This window comes from Mucor mucedo, assembly GCF_025094135.1.
Source record: "Mucor mucedo strain NRRL 3635 chromosome Unknown EV154scaffold_118, whole genome shotgun sequence".
In the NCBI taxonomy this organism is placed as follows: domain Eukaryota; kingdom Fungi; phylum Mucoromycota; class Mucoromycetes; order Mucorales; family Mucoraceae; genus Mucor; species Mucor mucedo.
Window position 1 is genome coordinate 84,883 of NW_026252402.1, and position 19,910 is coordinate 104,792.

General features: G+C 35.8%; 10 protein-coding genes across 10 annotated transcripts; 8 read left to right on the top strand and 2 right to left on the bottom strand.

The window, feature by feature from the left end:
• Positions 1–292: 292 nt before the first annotated feature.
• On the top strand, positions 293–1,322 carry EV154DRAFT_522850 (uncharacterized protein). Its single transcript, XM_051603043.1, has 3 exons — positions 293–335; positions 392–1,098; positions 1,158–1,322. Exons 1-3 carry the CDS (start codon positions 330–332, stop codon positions 1,162–1,164), a joined length of 720 nt encoding a protein of 239 aa, XP_051453350.1. The 5' UTR covers positions 293–329; the 3' UTR covers positions 1,165–1,322.
• A 3,225-nt stretch (positions 1,323–4,547) lies between these two features.
• EV154DRAFT_522851 (putative phosphatase regulatory subunit-domain-containing protein) lies at positions 4,548–5,707 on the top strand. Its single transcript, XM_051603044.1, has one exon. The coding sequence runs from the start codon at positions 4,640–4,642 to the stop codon at positions 5,459–5,461; it is 822 nt and encodes a 273-aa protein (XP_051453351.1). The 5' UTR covers positions 4,548–4,639; the 3' UTR covers positions 5,462–5,707.
• EV154DRAFT_568124 (WW domain binding protein 11-domain-containing protein) lies at positions 5,655–7,183 on the bottom strand (the record flags this gene model as incomplete). The annotated part of the gene is made up of 8 exons (XM_051606058.1): positions 5,655–5,881; positions 5,950–6,381; positions 6,446–6,561; positions 6,630–6,646; positions 6,718–6,803; positions 6,874–6,967; positions 7,036–7,067; positions 7,141–7,183. 8 exons carry the CDS (start codon positions 7,181–7,183, stop codon positions 5,655–5,657), a joined length of 1,047 nt encoding a protein of 348 aa, XP_051453352.1.
• A 227-nt stretch (positions 7,184–7,410) lies between these two features.
• EV154DRAFT_450247 (uncharacterized protein) lies at positions 7,411–8,352 on the top strand. Its single transcript, XM_051597202.1, has one exon. The coding sequence runs from the start codon at positions 7,816–7,818 to the stop codon at positions 8,230–8,232; it is 417 nt and encodes a 138-aa protein (XP_051453353.1). The 5' UTR covers positions 7,411–7,815; the 3' UTR covers positions 8,233–8,352.
• A 597-nt stretch (positions 8,353–8,949) lies between these two features.
• Positions 8,950–9,733, top strand: EV154DRAFT_428336 (uncharacterized protein; the record flags this gene model as incomplete). The annotated part of the gene is made up of 3 exons (XM_051596409.1): positions 8,950–9,113; positions 9,181–9,287; positions 9,408–9,733. Coding segments are annotated over 3 exons (597 nt in total), but the record flags the coding sequence as incomplete, so codon positions are not given.
• Positions 9,734–10,131: 398 nt separating this feature from the next.
• On the top strand, positions 10,132–10,932 carry EV154DRAFT_522870 (uncharacterized protein). Its single transcript, XM_051603045.1, has 3 exons — positions 10,132–10,672; positions 10,771–10,839; positions 10,902–10,932. Exon 1 carries the CDS (start codon positions 10,136–10,138, stop codon positions 10,586–10,588), a length of 453 nt encoding a protein of 150 aa, XP_051453355.1. The 5' UTR covers positions 10,132–10,135; the 3' UTR covers positions 10,589–10,672; positions 10,771–10,839; positions 10,902–10,932.
• On the top strand, positions 10,908–12,049 carry EV154DRAFT_471269 (HotDog domain-containing protein). Its single transcript, XM_051597871.1, has 3 exons — positions 10,908–11,519; positions 11,581–11,650; positions 11,730–12,049. Exons 1-3 carry the CDS (start codon positions 11,230–11,232, stop codon positions 11,964–11,966), a joined length of 597 nt encoding a protein of 198 aa, XP_051453356.1. The 5' UTR covers positions 10,908–11,229; the 3' UTR covers positions 11,967–12,049.
• A 2,423-nt stretch (positions 12,050–14,472) lies between these two features.
• EV154DRAFT_522887 (Rof/RNase P-like protein) lies at positions 14,473–15,406 on the top strand. Its single transcript, XM_051603046.1, has 4 exons — positions 14,473–14,492; positions 14,547–14,599; positions 14,688–15,138; positions 15,194–15,406. The coding sequence occupies exons 1-4, from the start codon at positions 14,483–14,485 to the stop codon at positions 15,334–15,336; spliced, it is 657 nt and encodes a 218-aa protein (XP_051453357.1). The 5' UTR covers positions 14,473–14,482; the 3' UTR covers positions 15,337–15,406.
• EV154DRAFT_522890 (GTP-binding protein rhoA) lies at positions 15,383–16,665 on the bottom strand. The gene is made up of 6 exons (XM_051603047.1): positions 16,585–16,665; positions 16,213–16,308; positions 16,068–16,155; positions 15,892–16,001; positions 15,700–15,834; positions 15,383–15,618 (listed from the first exon to the last, which is right to left on the bottom strand). Exons 2-6 carry the CDS (start codon positions 16,306–16,308, stop codon positions 15,460–15,462), a joined length of 588 nt encoding a protein of 195 aa, XP_051453358.1. The 5' UTR covers positions 16,585–16,665; the 3' UTR covers positions 15,383–15,459.
• Positions 16,666–18,485: 1,820 nt separating this feature from the next.
• EV154DRAFT_522899 (uncharacterized protein) lies at positions 18,486–19,483 on the top strand. Its single transcript, XM_051603048.1, has 4 exons — positions 18,486–18,508; positions 18,562–18,704; positions 18,759–18,985; positions 19,069–19,483. The coding sequence occupies exons 2-4, from the start codon at positions 18,667–18,669 to the stop codon at positions 19,353–19,355; spliced, it is 552 nt and encodes a 183-aa protein (XP_051453359.1). The 5' UTR covers positions 18,486–18,508; positions 18,562–18,666; the 3' UTR covers positions 19,356–19,483.
• The last annotated feature ends 427 nt before the right edge of the window (positions 19,484–19,910 follow it).

The following is a 19,910-nucleotide window of genomic DNA, read 5'->3' on the forward strand; positions in this document are numbered from 1 at the left end:
ACTACTGTACTTCAAATTTTGCCAACTAAAAAAAGCACATTACACACACTTTTTTTTTTTGCTTTCTTTCTTTTTTTTTTTTTTTTTTTGACTCTCGTAATATTTTGGTCATAACATAAACAAGTAAACAAACTGTTACATCTTTTGTTATATAATTTTTTTATGCATAACCCCTTTTTTTATTCCAATATTTGATTATAAAAAGAGCCCTAGTCTGTTTATCCTTCTTTTTTTTCTTTTTTTTTTTTTTTTTTTAATATCTATTTTTGACATTGACAAGACATATTAAAAAAAAAAAAAAAAAAAAAAAAAAAATCCAAAAATCCAAAATGAGTGTAAGTAAAGATGTTTGTAATGAATAGAGAATGAATACTAAAATAGATAACAACAGTGCCGTATGTTTAAACCTGTCATCCTATTCCACGACCATAGCTACAGTTCAGACCCATCTTCGGGTGTAACGCATCGTATTCATATTCCTTATGGAGATCCTTACTATACTCCGCTTATTCAAAAGAAGAAGCACAAGGTGGGACTGATGCTAAAATCAAATGGAAGAGCATGGTACGATATCATCCAGCACAGTCGCTCCCCTTTCACAAGGAGTCCGGATATGCCAATCTTATTAAACAAACCTTCCCGTGTGAAACAGGTTTTGAGAGAGCCAACCGTCGAATCTGACAACAATAGTATCATTAGTACTTGTTCCTCTTCTTCTAGCTGTTCTTCATCGAATAGTGATAGCAGCAGTAGTACTCCCATACCAACTACTCTCATCACACGCAAGCGTCGAGGTAATCTTCCCAAAATAGTCACGGCCGTATTGAAACAATGGCTTATTGATCACTGCCGTAACCCATATCCTACCGAAGTCGAGAAAACTTGTTTAAAAGACAAGACCGGTCTGACTTTGAATCAGATCAGTAATTGGTTTATTAATGCAAGAAGAAGATTGTTACCACAGATCTTGGATACCCTTCATCCTCATCACACAGAGATGCATCACATCTCTTCCAATACAGAGCAGACACCCAAAAAGAGAAAACGCTCCCGCATGAGCTACTTTTACAACAAGGGTAAAGTTTTCCCAACTTTCATCTATTATTAAAAACTCTGATAAATTAAAACTTATATCTCTTTAGATTTATCTTCTGTACTTCATGAACAGGAGCCAACCACCGTCGTGAGAAGAAGAAGACGTTATAACAAGCGATCTGTCACCCAAGTGTAAAAAAAAAAAAAAAAATTATACATAAAACACACACACACACACTCTCTTTCCCCCCAACCCCTCTTTTTTTTTTTTTTTTTTTACTCCCTCTCTCGTAAATAAAAACCCCGGTCAAATTTGTAATCGTTTTATTATTATTATTTTCCATGGCGTGTTTAAAACAATCCTTCCTGATTGTATCAAGTCATTCAAAAAGGGTAATCCAACCACGTGTGTGAGTGTGTGAAAACTATATATACGTGTTTGTGAATGTGATCTTTTTTAGTACATGATGGATTGGAGTTAGTAGACAGTGAGAGTGAGAAAGGGCGCAGTGTCCAAGTTTTATTTCCATGTTTGGTTAAATCACTTTTTTTTTTACACCCGCGCTGCGTCTTTCTGCTTTAAACAGTCATGATGGATAAATGCAAACCTCGACCTGTGGCGTTCATTAACACGAACTTTTATAGAGACAGGCGTTTAAATAAATACTCAGACACTCATAACAAGTGTTTTCTAACCCATCATTTTGATATATCTTTTTTTTTTTTTCATTTCGAGCTTCACTGCTTGGAGACAGGAACGACACTGCAGAATATTCACGTATAAAATAAAAAAAAAAAAAATTGTCATCTTGACACAACAATTCGATTTTACTGACGGCTCGAGATCGATTTTTTTTATATATATGGTGTGGCTCAGTTGATCTTTACTCATCAAAGAAAGTGGTAAAGGAACCCCTTAAGAGTAAAAAGGTGTACATTTTTTCAAGACTGATATATTAAAAAGATCACAAGCCTTTATACTTATGTCAAACCTTCTTTTAATAATAGGCTAGTCTTTGCCCAAAAATAGTTACAATACAATTTGTCAAGAATGAGGCTAGATGTACAACTTTTTTTTTGTTTGTTTCGGAACTGCCGTCCCTCGGTAGTTGTCATGACAACCCAACTCTGAAGTCTACTTACACACATCTAAAAAAAAAAAAGCCTTGTGTCTGTGTCTTCCTATGCATACATTTCACTTGTCATCGCTTTTTTTTTTTAAAAAAAAAAAAAAATCAAACGATAAACAGTTGTGGGTAGATTTATATATATATATATGAATCAATTAACATTTGTAAATATAGAGCTTATCTAATTGTTTAAAGTGTGATTGATTAAATAATCAGTGATCCCGCCATCATGGACAAATGAACTTGTTTATCATAACGTGCGATTTGTATGATCCAAACTTTATGTTCTTTTTTCCTCTCCCGAAACCATGACTGGGTTGTTGCAAAAAGTCTAAACGTGTTCATGCTACTCTCTCAAAGGTCCACTTTTTGAGAAAAGGGTGTGGTGTGATGGGGGGGGGGGAAGTATTCATACTCAGCCTAAGAGATTTTTTTTTTTTGAAATGTCACCTATGTTAGCAATGCATCATTAGGAAGTATTTTTTAGAGTGATATCTCGTCTAGATATAGATAAGAGTCTTTTGTGTTGAATATGATTTGAATTCCTATCAACAATTAAAGCGGGAACCTCGGGATTTAACTACTTTTTGATGTAGACCCGGGAAGTAAAGTTTAAAGATGTAATTTACTTATCTCATGTCTACTGCCAAAGCGAAGCAAAGAGAAGTTCAACAAAGCATTTAGTAAATAGTAAATTCTTTTCTTTAGCTGTTCAAACGAACCAATTGCTGTCATTTACTGCTTTTTTTTTTTTTTTTTTACTTAAAATCAAAAACACAATCCAAGTGTTTAATTATACATGTCACTGTAGCATTTTCTTATAGACAACCCCCAAAAAAAAAATCCTACTTTTTTTTTTAGATGACTTCATTTTGGATGATTGCAAGACGAGAAGGTTTCTAGCTAAAATCATTCTTTTAATACAATCTTACTGCAAAAAGCCATTGATAGTTTAGCAAGTCTTTTTTTCATTGCAATTTAGCCGAAAGGGAGATATTAAATTTGCTTCATAGATGACTCGTTGTATACTTGTATATTCATATGATCTATCTCTGTCTTAACCTTTCATGTTACTACACTTAGACCGAATACCTAGAAAAAAAAAGAATTCTTTTAACTAAATCAGTCTATATCAACTGCGCTCAATCAGATTGATAATCAACATTTAATTATATATATATTATATATATAAAAGGGCAGCTACTGACTATTCCTTTTTTAAAATAATGGAAAATTCCAACTGATTACAAATCCAGAGCGTCTTGTCTATCATTTCACTATATTTACTTTTTCTAGGTATTATTCATTTTGTTTTAAGGTTTTCTCAAGAGAATAAAGATTCGAACAGAGAGAGAGAGTGAGAGCTTTAGTAGGACCCTTTTTTTTTTTTTTTTTTTTTTTTTTTCACTGACTCGGGACGGGTGTATTCTGACTACAGCTGTGTGTGTGTGTGTTTTTGGGAGACCTTACTGCTTTAGGTTTGGGGAAAGGGGAGGTTATGATTTCAATCACGGATATAGTAAAGTAAACGTGTAGACAAAATGTCCAAGTAATAAAAAATGTATGTAGACACACGTATAAACTTTTTTTACCGGCGAACTGAGCGGTAACAGATTTAAAAAAAGAGGGTCGTGTGTGTGTGTGGGGGGGGTAGCTCTAGAACGGGCCTATAGGAAGTACATCACTTCTACATCATCCTCCTTAACATCATCGACTGAAACCGTTGACAAGTTTTGAAAATAAAGTTTACAATACCACTATTACTGATGTCAAGGCAAGGAGCCGGAACTTCTTAAAAAGTGAATAAAAGAAAAAAAAAAGGTTTCCAATCCCCGCATATAATGCAGATGAACAAAAAAAGAAAGTACCGCAATGCTGATGGTGATAATGATACTTATCTTTGAGACAAATATGATAAAAGGTTGAGAGAAAGAGAGAGAAAGGGAAAATTCTTAATTAGGACTCCTTGTAAGAAGATAAAAACCCCGATTGTAAAAATCCATGGCGTGTTTAAAACAAGCATCCAAAAAGTCAATTGAAAAAAAAAAAGAAAAAGGCAATTGCAGCACGTGTGTGTTTATTGTAATATGCTAAAAATGCGTGTGTGAAAGACAGAGAGAAAGAGATGGGAGATGAATACACAAGATGTTCTCTTTTGTAAATTATGGATTGGAGAGAAAAAAAAAAACAGTCGAGGCGCAATGTCCAAGTGTTTTTTCCATCTTTGGTTAAAACGTATGGGGGATGGAGGGAAACATTTTTTTTTTCCCGCTGTTTTTAATTAGAAAAGGTTGAGAGAGAGAGAGTGGGAACATTTTTTTGTTGTGTGTATAGTTTTTTTTTTTATGTGTTTATTTTTTCCTATAAATATACTAATTTTGGGAGTATCTTACCCTTTCTCCTCCTTCTTGTTTAAAACTTTTTCTTTCTTTTTTTTTTTAAAAAAATAAAATAAAAACCCTTATTATTACACAATGATGACGGATATGCAGCATCGACGTGTGGCGTTAATTAAACGACCCCCACTTGTACGTTCTTCATCGCCAGCGACATGTTATCAAAGTCAGAGTCGAAAGCCAAAGAAATCTGTGCGTTTTTGTGATTCATTGGAGAGTGTACGACTCTTTTTAAAAACAGATGAGCCCCAAGCCTGTCAATCGGACCCTTCATCGCCGGTTGTCTATACATACGGATTACGCCTGCCGAATTGGCCTTCTTCAGTTGATGTAAATACCCCCGCTGTACGCATGGAAGGGGTGTCATTGGTAGACAAACATACATTAAACGGTACATGCACCGTAGCCAATCTTGCGTTTGAAAAGCATGTCAGTCTACACTATAGCTTGGATGATTGGGTGACAGTACAACAAGTCAATGCCGTTTATAAGGAGCCGATAGCACATAGTGCACATACATGGGATCGATTTAGTTTCAAGATTGTTTTGGATGCATGTCATGAGACGACCACCATGTATTTGGCTGTAAAATATGCGGTGGCCGGTCGTATATTTTGGGATAATAACCATGGCAACAATTATACGGCTAAAATCATACCCAAGGCGCAATTGAACGACGAAGATTCTTGTTGTTCCTCTTCAGACTCAGATGAAGAAGAAGAAGAAGAGGAAGAACAGATGAAGCATGCAATTTCATTACCTTCTATTGTAAAGCCTCTCCTTTCTCCACCTTTATCTCCTACAACGCCAGTAGATATGAACCCCTTATGGTCTATCCGTCATCCACATCAACATCATCAACATTCAGTCAAACCCATCCATTACATTCATTCATTGTAGCATATTCCATTTGTGTACATTTTGTTATTTTTACAAAATAAAAAAAATTATATATTATCCCACACAACAATGACGTTTAAAATAACAATTAAAAATGTCTGGTGAGAATTTTTCTTCTTAATAAAAAAAAAAAAAAAAAATGTTTATCTGTTGTATCACTTTCCCACCCCAAAAAAAAAAAAGAAAAAGAAATCTAATCTTCTAAGGAGGGAGCAGGATTGATATTAGGTCTGGCACCTTTAGGTAAAGAAGCAACTTTTTTAGCCATGGCTTGTTTGCGACGTAAAGCAGCGGGTACAAAACCGAGTAATTCCTTTTGAAGATCACGAAGTTGAGGTTCCGCAGATATGGTCGGTGCAACAGCAGCTGACAAATTTTCTTCTTTCGGTTGTTGTTCATAGTGTACCGGTTTCGAAACATCTAAGTATAGATTTGGTTATGTTAGCCTTATTTCTTTCGTTCTCTCTCTCTCTCTGATAAAAACTTACATGTCGGTTGTTGAACGGGAGGTTGGTACACGGGTTGATAGACGGGTTGATGCTGATAGATAGGTTGTTGGTACACGGGTGGATAGTACATAGGTTGTTGTGGAGGAGGTGGTGGTGGTGGTGGAATACGACCACCGGGAGTATAGACAACAGCGTGAGGAGGACCTCCAGGTGGTGGAGGAGGAGGCATTCTACCCACTGGTGTAAATTGCTGCTCAAAAGGTCTTAAAGGAGGAGGACCTGGTGGTAACGGGATCTCATATTCATCATCCGATTCTGTCAAAATCTTTGGTATTTCCTCCCCCGAGGGCAGAGCAATTTCATTATCACTCTCCTCCAACATATCCGAGTCTGAGTCATCCTCACTATCAGATGAAGAAGAAGATGATGATTCAGATCCACTGTGTGTTGACAAGGAAGATACTTTCTTCTCTTTGTTGTTGTTATGAAATCTAGTTAGTCTTATTGATACAATTTAATATAGGGTAAAAGTTACCTTTGACTTTAGCGGGAACAAATTTACCGCTCTTGGGATCAAACACTAATTTTCTAGCTTCCTTTTCCGTCTTTTTCTCGTTTTCTTGCATGCGTGCAGCATACGCCGCTTGTGCTCTTTTTTTTTTTTTTATATTATATATTAGTTCTAGCCTTTTTCACACATCCAAATTATTTTTTTTTACCCTGTTAACTCTGTGGCCTAACATGCCAAAAAAAAAAAAAAGTTGAGTTTATTTTAACTTTTTTTGCATAAAAGTTTTTTTTTTTTACCTTTTTCGCTTTTTCAATCTTGCCGACTTCAGTTTTTAATTCATCAAGACGTGCCTGACCAATCCTATCCAACTGTCCCTGTGCAGCTTTTTTTTTTTTTTTATATGAGTATAAAAATGCGAGTAAAAAAAAAAAAACCAAATTCATTCTACATACCCAAATGCTCTAGTCTGGCAATATCTTGTCTCACTTTGCCAACATCCTTTTTCGCTAATACATTCTCACGCAAATTCTTTCTCGTCTCTTTATTCTAAAAACATTCACATTAGTCTTAATTTCTTTTTTTTTTTTTCTTGTCATGATTCATTCTTTTTTTACCTTTTTAAGTTCTCGCTTACGTTGCTTCTTACCTAACAATGAAAGAGAGCCATGAATAAACAAAGGTGATGAAAATAACTTTAACAAAAAAAAAAAAAAACTTACGCAACTCGTCTGCGGGATTCATCGATCGTTTTGATTTCGCCATGACTGTTTTATAATTGTCTGTTTTGAGTAAAGCAAAAAACTACAAAAAAAAAAAATAAAAAATAGGGTAAGGAACTCAGAGTGAGGGTTTTGGGAAAAGGACTGTTTCTTTTCAAACTCCGGTCCCTCTGTCTGCCCCCATCAGTGCAAAATAAAAAAAAAAAAAAAAGAGCTGTCATTGTTGCATGAAACTGCCCGGACAAAAATCATGCGCTTTTGTGTTATGTGTTTTACATCATTTACAAAAAAAAAAAAAAAAAAAAAAACCTGTTTGAAAACAACACATGACAGGAGATCTTTTTTTCTTCTGAAATATAGCTGTAAAAGGTAAAAGACAAACAACTGGGTTTTGTATTGCGGAATGAGGATGGGAAGAAAGTGAGAAAAGGGAAAGGGCGTAATTTTTTTGTTTATGAGGATGGGTGGGCGTTTTTATTATTATTTCACACGCCATTTTTCGATAGACTCTCACACCCGATCACCCCGGTTGCTTTAAAAGATTCATGCAAAATAGAAACAAGGTGGTGTGATTTATCTGTGAACGAAAAGGTAAAAAAAAAAAAAAAAAAAATATAAATAACACTACGACTTGTATAGCCATCTTCTTCTTCTTTACATCATATAATTTAAAAGATGGACTCACAATACCCAGTTGAAGAAGACTTTAACAATGCCGTGGATTCTTACTCTGTCACGGTCAATGGCTTTATTTTCTGTACCCGTCATGGTTTAGAAGTCTGTGAGAAATGTCCAACGGATAACCGGTCCTCCAATAACATGGTGGTCGAAGACATGCTTCATGAAAGACTGACAGAGGATGAATACTCTACTAAATGGAAAGGGGATGAAAGAGATCCCTTCACCATTGCTCATAAATGGACTCGCGTGTCCAAGGGAAAACCAGGTTGTGTCGCTCATAAAACCGTTGCTTGTGAAGAGTGTTTTAATTGGGGTGAACAACTCTATCGCGGTATTCATGGTAACCGCAAGACCAGGGTCTCTCGTCTTCATCGCAAGAGTAAAGACCATACCTCCGATCGACTCGAGTAGTCTCTCTTTTTCTCTCTCTTTCTTATTTCATCTCTGTATAATTTTTTTTTTCTCTTTTTTACCCTTCCTTTTTTCTCTTTTTTCATATATAAAAATAAAAATAAAAAGACACATTTTACATACACGTTAGTTTATTCAATGCATTGAGGCCCAATCGCTCAAGCTTGGTCTCGATATGCTGGGCCAATTGAGTTTTTCCCATGGCCTCATAAGAACTTTTTAATTGCTCATAGGCCGCTCGCAGCGGACCGCACACGGAAGAGTCATGTTGCACAAGCTTTTCCCAAATCTTGACACTCCTTAGCAGTGCGTGCTCACACACAACATATTGACCCGTCTTGTAGTAAGCGTCAGCTAACTGTGCCTGCGCATCCGCTTGCACTCGACGCAATTGTTCGCATTGTTGTTTGTAATGGGAACCCTTCTTCTCCAATTGTTGATTCTCTAGGATCTGCACTATTTTGGCTAAATAAGGGATAGAACCTGCTACGTCTCCACTCGATTGAAGTTGGCTTGACACTTGAGTGAGAACTTGTAATTCCACCAGATTGGCGGGATTCACACTGCTTGAATGAAGGGCTTGAGGTGCAGGTGGCATTGTGACTGGGTTGGAAGGAAAACAAAAGAGAGAATGAGAGAGTGAGAGAAAGAAAGATAGAGAGGACTTTCTTTTTATTTATTTTTTTTAAAAAAAAAAAAATTCATATCATACACACAATGTCAAAGGACGTCAATCAGTTTAAATCACCAGTACCTGGACTTGATTATGATTTAGAAGGACCTACTGCCGATCATTTAATAGATACTTCAGAATGGGACACAAAATCTGTTTATACTCATATTCATGCCTTACAGGACGAATGGGAAGTTGTCGATGTCAGGTAAGAATTCTACCCCACCCCCAAAGAAATATGTTTTTTTTAAAAAACAATTGACTTGATCATGTAGTGAAGCAACACCTTATTTACCGAAACGAAAGACTCCTTTACCTGTGATAGTGGGTATTGATGAAAAAAAGGAATATGACCTAGGAACCTTTGAACATATCAAGCTTTGTAAGTTTTTTTTTTTTTTTTTTTTTTTTTTTTCCCCTTTTACGTGTGTTACTTTTTTATTTATATATAAAATAATACAAAACTAACGCGCGCGCGGGCGGCACAAAAACCAACAACTAGCTGAACAATTAAAGTACAAGAAGGGTTATGTGATTAATACAGGTATTAATATATGGGGACTGGATTTCGTGCCAAAGACACCCGTGATGGAAGAAGAGGACAGCAAGATACAATACCTAGCTGTCACAGGCTATCGTGGGTCCACAGAAGAACATATTGGTATTGGTGATATTCAACCCACGGGTACCTATAAAAACGCTATTCAGATCTGGAAATTGAGTCTCTCTGTGCATGAACAGGTAGACCCCGTACTGGATATGTGTTTATTACATGATTTTGGTGTGATATTTGACCTTAAGTGGTGTCCCTATGGTACCTATCAAGAGAAAGAAAAAGATGGGTTAGGTAAGTTGGGTATTCTCTCTTTTACCTGTGGCGATAATACAGTGAGAACATTGGTCGTGCCTCATCCCGATGGTGTTAGAAGACACATGTTATCTCAGCCTAATGCATCGACTATCTACCGTAAGTTGATCCACTGTATACAACTATTTCCTCCTTTTCTCATGCTTTCAACTCTTTTTAAAAAAAAAAAAGTGAAGGTCAAATCACCAAGAGTGACGCTTGGTATAGCTAGTAGCCAACCACTATTTATTGCATGGGGAGGCCACAAGAAACTCGCGGTGGGGTGCTCCACAGGCAGTGTGATTGTATGGGACATGGCATCGATACTTCGTGACAACGAACGTAGAGATGCACAAGAGACGCGGGTGGATATATTACTGTCGATGCTTGTACTCGATGCAGCCGTATCCAGTGTAATTTTTAACGGCCGATACAAGGCTGATAAGCTTGTGGTGACAGGATACGATGGACGTACGATGTTGGTGGATTTGAGTGATCCAACGATAGGGTATACGGTGATGCGATCGCGTAATTTGATGAAGGCGACGACATGGGCTTCCCATGCACCTTGCTTTGTATTCACGGATAATGATAATATTTCGCGTGCATTTGGCGTGAATGAGGATGGCACAACGCATATGAGCAAGTATGGAGATACACCAGGTATGTGTTGGCAAATGGCCTCGTCGGAACATCATGGGCAGTTTGCTTTATGTACTTCTGTGGGTTGGGTAAGAACAAGCAATTTATATTATGCCAAGATGAGAGCGCTGGTAAGTTATTTTGGAGGAGGAGGATTTTTTTGTTTTGTTTTGTACTTAAGAATATTGGAGTAGTTCTTATCGCAGGTGTGTGTTTACAAGTTGGAATACTCGGAAGAAACACATAAATTTAGATATTTGGATGGTATTCCATCACAGGTAAAAAGTAAAAAAAAAAAAAAAAAAAAAAAAAGATAAGGGAGAGAAAGAAGACTAAAACGATAAGGGGGTGGTGGCTCCCTTGTAAAATAACATAGACGATGGAGGATAGTAAGAAACTAACTTCGTATGAACAATATGGTGATTCCTTCCATGCGATCCAAAAGGTAAAGAATAGTTAAAAGAGAATAGTTTTGAAGCGTGAAGACTAATGTTATTTAAAAAAAAGCTTTCGTGGAATCCAAATAAGAAGACTTCAGCGTTTTTAGCTTCGGGTGGTGCAGCAGGATTGTGTAGAATAGAATTCGAAGGAAGAGGGTCTAAATGGGAATAAAATGGATAAAGGTTGAGGCAGATATGGATCGTCGAACTCCTCCCCCTTAAACATCGTGGGGAAAGTTTTTTTTTTTTTTTTTTTTTTTTTTTCTGAGTTTGGGGTTTCTTATCGACATATTAACCAATCGGTCTTTCTCTTTTATTTTATTTTTCTGGAAAATAAAAGGAATCCCCCGTCTTAATTTTCACTCCCTTTCTTTCTTCTTTAAAACACATTGATAATGACTGCTATAGAAACCTCTGTTCCTTATGGATCAACATTAGACGAGCCTAGAAACCAAGAAGATATCTTGATTGAACAAGAAGAATCAATTCAATTAGTGACAGAACTTCGTGCTTCAAACGACTGGGAAGAAGTCATTGCCTATGAACATCTTTCGCCTTCTGCCAGAGCTCATTCATTAACAGCTACTACCTTACGTGGTCAAGATATGATTGTAAGACGTCCCGTTAAATTCTTTAATAAGAATAAGACTGCTTGTGTCATGGCAATCTATTTCGGTGCAAATTTGTAAGCATCTTTTTATTTATTTATTTTACCCCTTTTTTTTTTTTGACATTTTATAATCTAGATGCGGTCATGATGGTGTGATTCATGGTGGTTTAGCAGCTACTGTCCTTGACGAAATGCTCGCCTATGTGGTACGTATATCTCTCTCTCTCTCTTCTTCTTGTTTTGACGTATGTAAAAAAAAAAAACTAACCTTATTCATAAAAAAAGACCATTCCTAGTCTACCAAATAAGTCCGGCTTTACAGCCAACCTCAATGTCAATTACCGTCGACCCATCTTTTCAGAACAATGGGTGATTGTCCATGGTGAATTAGAGAAATTAGAAGGTCGTAAGGCTTGGGGTAAAGCATGGATTGATACCATTGATAAGGAACCTGTCTTACTTACCGAAGCCACTGCTTTATATATCAGTCCTCGTACACAAGGTCCTATCACGGATTTCTAGATCTTTTTTTTTTTTTTTTTGTTATTCCCTTTCTATATACATATATATATATATAAACTTTTTTTTTTTTTGGTGCACAGCTTATAACCTGCTTGTTCTACATTTGAAATAAGATCGTGTAACCATTGTCGGCTGTCTTTAAACAAAAGAAGTGTGTGAAAAAAAAAAAAGGCAGTGAATTGATGTAATCTATAGTTTTTGACACATTTTTATTAGCTTTCGTTCTTGACTAAAAAAAACTAATACCATTGCCTTTCCTCATTGGCTGCTTGACATGACTTTCATAGTGCGCAAAGACCCGCCCCGAGATACTTCACTCTCAATTTTACCGAATGTTTGAAAACTCTTCCTACTTTTGTGAAAGTTTTTGCACACACTTTTAAAAGAAGCTAAACATTTCCCCCCCCAAGTAAATTACACCACTTGAAAGAAAAATAATTTGACCCAGACAAACCGATCACAAAGGGATCTTATTTTTTTTTTATATATTTGTGTAGATTCGTCAGATTGGATAATTGAAAGGACGGGATCTACAACAAAAGCAGGTATAAAGAGAGAGAAGTAAAGAGGATTATCTTTTATTGTATAAATGGTATAGGAGGGTCTTAAGGTTGACATTTCTATCTTTTGTAGCTCATACTAATAGAGGGTGATAGTGGTGAGGATGATGAGGTTGATGTGCTAGGTAGCGGTGGTCTTTCCAAACAGCTAAGGACCCAGGGAAGTGTCATTCTGATTTTGTGTTTTGTTGGATATGCAGCAACGAAATAATAATGAAACAACCTGCCTCATACATAAAGTTGTATCGGAGAAGCGTAACAAACTCCTTCACCCTATGTAGAAGGCCCTGTCAAAATGAAGTGATTATTTAATGGATTCACCCAAAATAGACCGTTTCAAGCCTGCATTTAATACAACTCGAAAGAGATTGTATCCAGGACGCCATGCACTGGAACAGCTGGTTGTTCATCTACGTCATCTTACTAACTAAGGCAAAAAAAAAAAAAAAGATAAGTCATCATTATTTATATAACTTTATAGCCAACTACCTACGAGCAACTATGCAGCAGCAAAAGAATAATGAAACAACCCTGCCTCATACATAAAGTTGTATCGGAGAAGCGTAACAAACTCCTTCACCCTATGCAGAAGGCCCTGTCAAAATGAAGTGATTATTTAATGGATTCACCCAAAATAGACCGTTTCAAGCCTGCATTTAATACAACTCGAAAGAGATTGTATCCAGGACGCCATGCACTGGAACAGTTGGTTGTTCATCTACGTCATCTTAAATCTACACGTTACTAACTAAGGCAAAAAAAAAAAAAAAAAGATAAGTCATCATTATTTATATAACTTTATAGCCAACTACCTAAGAGCAACTATGCAGCAGCAAAAGAATAATGAAACAACCCTGCCTCATACATAAAGTTGTATCGGAGAAGCGTAACAAACTCCTTTACCCTATGCAGAAGGCTCTGTCAAAATGAAGTGATTATTTAATGGATTCACCCAAAATAGACCGTTTCAAGCCTGCATTTAATACAACTCAAAAGAGGTTGTATCCAGGACGCCATGCACTGGAACAGCTGGTTGTTCATTTCGTCATTTAGGTTGAGAGAAAAAAATAAATTAGTTGAGATAGTCCTTAGAAACTATTGTTATACTTACCCTTGTATTGAAAACAAGAGACAACAAAATGCTGCAAAAATGTTTCATACATTCGGTAAATTGACTCACGAAGAAGTGATTTGTAAAGCTTTTAAAAAACAAGAGGAAAACCAAAAAAAAAAAAATTATAACTTTTTATCTCCAAAAACGAGACTGCTTTTTATGTCGAGGATGTCAACGAGCTGTTACGAAAATGCACACTAAATTTGTTATTTGAACTATTCATACTGTGCTTCCACTCTCAACCATCAATTACAAGTCAGTGGGTTTACTTTGATAAAAATGGCGCGTCTTTTATGAGCATTTTTGACTTCAATTTAATAGCGATACCACGACAACCCAAATTTCAAAAAAAAAAAAGACCGATGCAGCATAGAAAATGAGACATGTGCTTTTAGAAAACTTAATCTTCTTGATACAAAACACACAACTTGATAACCCGGCGTATTTTAAAATAATGTCCCCCCAACTGTCAAATTGAACATGTTTCTATCGTTGATAGAAGAGAAATCCTGGATTACTTGATGGGTAAAGTTGAGAGACCGTGTTTGCTGTATATCTGTTGCAGATCAATTATGGCAATTAGAGGGTTGGGAGAATGGGGGAAAAGGCCCTGTGGAATTATTTAGTCATGGTGGAAGAAAAAGAAAATACTTTTATTAAATTTGTTTTACAGTCAAAGGGATTTTATCCAAAAGTGAAACATGATGGCAGCATGAATTTTGGATTTCTCTCTTTTCCAATGAGTGTCACACGCGGGACAAAAAAAAAAAGGTGACGCTTTTTTTTTTTAGGAGAGAGAGAGAAGAAAAAAAAAAAAAAAAACTCTTTTTTCATTTTCAATCATGGAGAAAGGTAAGACTGAAATGAGGAACAAAAGAAACAATGAAGCTCATCATGTTTAATTAGCTGCTAGTGTATATCAGCCGTTACCCGGCAGTAGCAGCAACAAAATTGGAACAGTAAAGTAACTGTAAAAAAAAAAAAGAAGGAAAAGTGGAGGGGGAAGCGATACGAGAGACTAATATAGAAATGTGTGTGTGTTTGTAGGCTGGAGTGAAAGAGTTTGTAGGAGGGTTTATTAAACCCACGTCCAATGTGGATACAGTGATAGACAAGATGAAGCCAGTGCATGTGGATCGATCCAACACATTTATCAAGGAAACAGATAAAAAGGCCTTGAAGAAGAAACTGAGAAATAAGAAGGAAGGCAGGCTTACGGCAAGAGAGAAACGACGATTGAAAGTGTATGATATACCCAAAGAAGCCCATCAGTATCATCTGTTTCAGCCATTGGGTGAATTATGGCAAGGTTACATGGAAAAACTACTGTTGCAGGGTACAGCTAACTTTGAGCAAAAGTTGATCAAGGCAGATTTTCATGGCGCACCCTTTACAGTCATTCAGAGCACAAATCCATCGTATGTGGGCACATCGGGATTAGTGGTGCAGGAGACTTTGTCCATGTTTAAGATCATTACAAAAGATAATAAGCTGAAGCGTAAGTACAGGCAATGAAAAAGTGTCATATTAAAAACTAAAGTGATTATTTATAGAAATACCCAAAAATAGCAGTATATTTAATGTACATGTGAACCAAATTAAAAAGGACTTTACAGTCTATGGTCAACAATTAGTTGCACGTCCATCCGAAAGAGCCGCCAAGAAATTCAAACCAAAACCATCCATTGATCTTTAGTATTTTGATAATTAAAAAAAAAAAGTTATTATTTATAGAGTATCGAGTGTGTGTGTGTGTGTGTGTGTGTGTGTGTGTGGTGAGAGAGAGTGTGTGTGTGCGTGTGTCAAAAGAATATGTTGTTTACAAAATGGCACATCCACGCTTTCCAGTGTTTTTCTTAGGGCCTCTCATCAAGGCAGCACGAGTGGCATTTTCGAAAACCTCACGTACACCTTCACCTGTCTTTGCTGAGCATTCGAGATACTTGTAAGCACCAATCTTTTGTGCAACACCCAAGCCCTATAAAATATAAAAAAAAATAATAAATAAATCTATTTTTAGCATGTAAAAAAAAAAAAAAAGTCTTCTTTCTCAGTTTACCTCCTCGGCAGTAACAGGTCTTTGAGAAGTTCTTCTCAATTCCTCAATCTTTCCAGGATCGTTTCTTAAATCTTTCTTACAGGCAACGAGTAAGATGGGCAATCCTTGGCAGAAATGAAGAACTTCGGAAATCCACTATTGGAAGGAGTTAGAAAATAGAAACTAAAATAATGTTATTTTTTTTTTTTTTACCTTTTCTTGAACATTGTCCAAGGAATCAGGTGAATCAATGGAGAAACAAATGAGAATGACGTGGGAGTCAGGGTAAGAAAGAGGACGAAGACGATCGTAATCTTCTTGGCCTATCACAAATGGGAGGTTAATTGAATTGCACACACACACACACACACACACATTATATGTTTTACCTGCTGTATCCCAAAGAGCTAATTCGACATTTTTACCGTCAACTTCAACATCTGCAACATAGTTTTCAAAGACAGTAGGGACATACAACTAATGCACAAAAGTCAAAATCATGTGATTATTCTATCATCTTTTTTTCTTTATTACCTCTGGGAAAGTGCCTCTGGAAAAGACAATTAAAAGACAAGTTTTACCGCATGCACCATCGCCTACAATCACGAGTTTTCTTCTAATTTCAGCCATCTTTTATATATATATATATATATATTTAAAAAATAGGAGGGAAAATAATCAGTGTCAAAAAAAAAAAAAGACAATAGTCCATAAAAATACTACTCTCTCCTTTCAACAAACGGAGCAAGTTTCTCTTTCTCTCTCTTTTTTTTTTCCCCAGATGATGAGAATTGACAAAAATAAAAAGGGAAAAGTAATGTCTCGTTACTGGATGGAAAGAAAAAGAGTGTTCCTTTTTGTTTGTGAAAGAGAGAAAGACTCTATTTCGAATAAAAGATACTTTACCTGTGGTATAAATAAAAAAAAGTATCTGCTTTGACAAAAAAAAAAAAAAAAAAAAAAAAAGGTAGAAAGACAAGAGAAGAGAGAAAAAAAAAAGCACGAGTAACTCTTGACCTGGGCTTTAATTATATATGTTAGAGGAATAAATGGGCTATGGGCGCTCTTTTAAAAACGGGACTTGTAATTGGTCGAGGCTTGTGCGTGTGGCTAAGGTCTACTCAGCTTCTCATCATATTAAAGAACGAGGTGTTTCTCTTCCCCCTTTCTTTTTTTTTTTTTTGTCTTGTTTTCTCCTCTAAGCTTAATTGTCTGTGCTTTCTTACAAAATTAAAAATAATGCGCAGATTTTTTTTTTGTTTCGGTACAAGAAACGGGCTTGACAAAAGGGAAGGGAGGGATTATCAACAAATTTTGGGACATCATGCAAAAAAAAAAAAAAAAACTAGCCGCACTTTGTGTAAAAAAATGTGATTTTTTCATTTTGTAATACAATAATTTATAGTATACGATCTAAAAACAATTAAAATGATGATTCAGCCTTTTTAGTTGTTTGATCCGCTCTCAAATCATACATTTTTTGAACTTGGTGGTACATATCTCGAAAACAAAATGGAACGTTCAACCAATTAAATTCGAACTTGATTTGAACTTAATTTGGAACACACTATGAACATTATTATTTACCTCTTCATTTTCCAACTTTTCTAATTCATAATTAGCTTGTTTTTTTTTTACGTGAAGATAGTCACGACAACTGGTTAATGCCTTAATTTTTATAAGAGACACATTGGACATCTTGGACGAACAGATATCCTGAAATGAAAGGATTTTATCTTATGGAGAATGCCTCCGATTCATTCATCGAGTGAAGTAAGTGAGATCATAGAGGATAGATCTCCGTATTTTTTTCAAACGTATTTTTTAGAATCACGAGATGGTCTACCCGTCGATTGACATGCCATATCATCTAAACTTCATGTGATGATCGATTTCTGTTTTCCATGAAATATGCTTCACTATCATTACAAGCTACTACTGGAACGCAGATAGACAATGACCAAGCTCTGACTTGCTTGGGAGGCTTTTGCAAGTGCTTCTATTTTAAGTAAAGGCTCAAACATTATGGATGATAAAATAGACAAATGAAATCATCTTGACATAAGCTTGTTTATCTATACATAAAGCTGGTTCACACACTTTATTCCTCCCTTTTTCTTTTCCCTTAACATACTTCTTTTATCGTATGAAAGTAACCGATCACGTAAAAAGGTTTGCTTAGTAGTGACTCTTGTTTCTTTGAAAAGAAGCTAAATTGAAAAAGATATATTGTGATATTGCAGCTGCGGCTAGTCTTTGCTATAGGAGGGTGACCTCCTAGGCAGAGTTCTTGAGTTTTTGGAACTCACGTACTGTGAATAGCTGTGATTGAACTCTGAATAGTCGTAATGATACTGGCCTGCTGGTCTTCTGGCCAGAATTTCTGTAAGTAGTATAAAAAAAAAATACGTTTGAAAAAACTACGGAGGTCTAGACATTTCCTATATTTAGTTGGGATTTATTTATTTTTAAGCTTACGAAACACAAATTTTAGAGCATTAAACGAGGTACTTCTCCTTGTGAAAAACCAACACTGCCAAGAAATAACAACTTCTATTGGAATTGCAAATTTGGCTTGTTATCACAAGGATTTAAGAAATGAATATTTAGATATGGGAATGAGAGTAGACAAACACCTTGTGGGAGAACTGGAAAGTGTGATGACAGTAAGCTTCGATAGAATGTCAGATAATTTGATGCACTTTTAACAAATTTATCAACTGTAGATAATTGAAGATTCAAGCCGAAAAAAGATAAAATGGCAAATATTTCAACTATACGAAGCAGCCGATGATCTTGATACGAAAGTATTAGACATCTTCTTGGCGTAGTAAGTATTATTGATTGCGACTCAATCGAAATACATACTGATTTCTATCATGGCTTTGCGTAACTAGTGTGGAAAAACTTCCTGCGGAGCCGTTATTAAATCACGAAATCTAGGAAATTGAATTGATCACCAAATATCTAGACCCCTTATTGAATGGAATGTTGATCAATCATGATAAAAACCATAGTTTCATGTGGTAAAACCGTTGTAATATCTGTATTAAACGTGTAAACTAAACATGTTTTTTTAGGACGAACACGCAAGGGACCGGCACAGACGACGAGTGTCCCGATGCAGAGATGTTCTTTTTGAAGCAAAGAACAGCGGACTATACAGTCGGTTACTGCGAAGTGAAAATTAATGAAAGTAACAGCAACTCTCTCGACATTCACTATGACATGCTATGTTTAACTAAATTTGGAAAGAATATTTGTGACGAAGAAAACTTGGAGAGTGCCCTAATGATTATGGTAGTTGGTAAGTTTGTCAATAAAAAAATATTCAGTTTTGTTGCTGTATCCAACATCATTCTGATCGTTAAATGTTATAACGTACCAAAGGATTTAAGCTGGTTTTTTATATGATTGTGTTGCGCAACAGCAACTTTTATACAATGTTCAAAATATACAGCATCGATGTTCCCCAGTCATTTAATTCTCTTCCAATTCTGATGATAAGCATCCACAAAATCAAGCAAATCATTCATATGTATGAAAGTCATTGTGTCAAGAGACCTCCTGAGTCCCCAAAAAGACGAATAAGCAGATCAATGAGTAAGAAAGAGTACAGCCAGATTATCAACTCTATGAAACCAAAAAAGATGAAACCTTCATTGAGTTTCAAGTGATACCAAAAAAACTAAACTTAGTCACCATAATAAAGATCATTGTGGTTGTGTTTATCATTGTCGCTATCTTTGTAATGAATATCTTCAATTTATATTAAATAAAAGTCATGCTGCCCAAATCGTAAAAATCATTAAATGAGCGATTCTGACTTTTTTTTATAAAGGAACGGAGGAGACATGTTTGGACAGTTATAATTGATGAGAGCATGCAGCCATTTTTTTTTTTTTTTCGAAACGGAGTATTTCGGCCAGCTATTAAAAATTTCTTTTCCCTTCCCTTCGTGTTCGACAAATTTAGAACCAAAAACAGACTGCTTACATTTTCGGGTGGGAAGCACCTAATGCTGAGGATAGAAAATATCCTTAAATCGGATATCCTAACATAAAGCCACTACTGTATCCATAATAAGATAAAATCCTTTCATTTCAGGATATCTGTTCGTCCAAGATGTCCAATGTGTCTCTTATAAAAATTAAGGTAATAACCAGTTGTCGTGACTATCTTCACGTAAAAAAAACAAGCTAATTATGAATTAGAAAAGTAAAAAATAAAGA

Bases quoted from the DNA above. Each gene is read 5' to 3' on its own strand.
- EV154DRAFT_522890 (XM_051603047.1), bottom strand. From the start codon at position 16,308: ATGGCTGAAATTAGAAGAAAACTCGTGATTGTAGGCGATGGTGCATGC. The intron at 16,156-16,212 runs GTAATAAAGAAA...TTTGTGCATTAG, and splicing joins CCAGAGGCACTTTCCCAGAG to TTGTATGTCCCTACTGTCTT. The intron at 16,002-16,067 runs GTAAAACATATA...CATTTGTGATAG, and splicing joins AGCTCTTTGGGATACAGCAG to GCCAAGAAGATTACGATCGT.
- EV154DRAFT_522870 (XM_051603045.1), top strand. From the start codon at position 10,136: ATGCTTGTACTCGATGCAGCCGTATCCAGTGTAATTTTTAACGGCCGA.
- EV154DRAFT_522899 (XM_051603048.1), top strand. From the start codon at position 18,667: ATGTTGATCAATCATGATAAAAACCATAGTTTCATGTG. The intron at 18,705-18,758 runs GTAAAACCGTTG...ATGTTTTTTTAG, and splicing joins AAAAACCATAGTTTCATGTG to GACGAACACGCAAGGGACCG. The intron at 18,986-19,068 runs GTAAGTTTGTCA...AACGTACCAAAG, and splicing joins CCTAATGATTATGGTAGTTG to GATTTAAGCTGGTTTTTTAT.
- EV154DRAFT_471269 (XM_051597871.1), top strand. From the start codon at position 11,230: ATGACTGCTATAGAAACCTCTGTTCCTTATGGATCAACATTAGACGAG. The intron at 11,520-11,580 runs GTAAGCATCTTT...TTTATAATCTAG, and splicing joins ATCTATTTCGGTGCAAATTT to ATGCGGTCATGATGGTGTGA. The intron at 11,651-11,729 runs GTACGTATATCT...TCATAAAAAAAG, and splicing joins ACGAAATGCTCGCCTATGTG to ACCATTCCTAGTCTACCAAA.
- EV154DRAFT_522887 (XM_051603046.1), top strand. The intron at 14,600-14,687 runs GTAAAGTAACTG...GTGTGTTTGTAG, and splicing joins GCAGCAACAAAATTGGAACA to GCTGGAGTGAAAGAGTTTGT. The intron at 15,139-15,193 runs GTAAGTACAGGC...GATTATTTATAG, and splicing joins AAAAGATAATAAGCTGAAGC to AAATACCCAAAAATAGCAGT.
- EV154DRAFT_450247 (XM_051597202.1), top strand. From the start codon at position 7,816: ATGGACTCACAATACCCAGTTGAAGAAGACTTTAACAATGCCGTGGAT.
- EV154DRAFT_522851 (XM_051603044.1), top strand. From the start codon at position 4,640: ATGATGACGGATATGCAGCATCGACGTGTGGCGTTAATTAAACGACCC.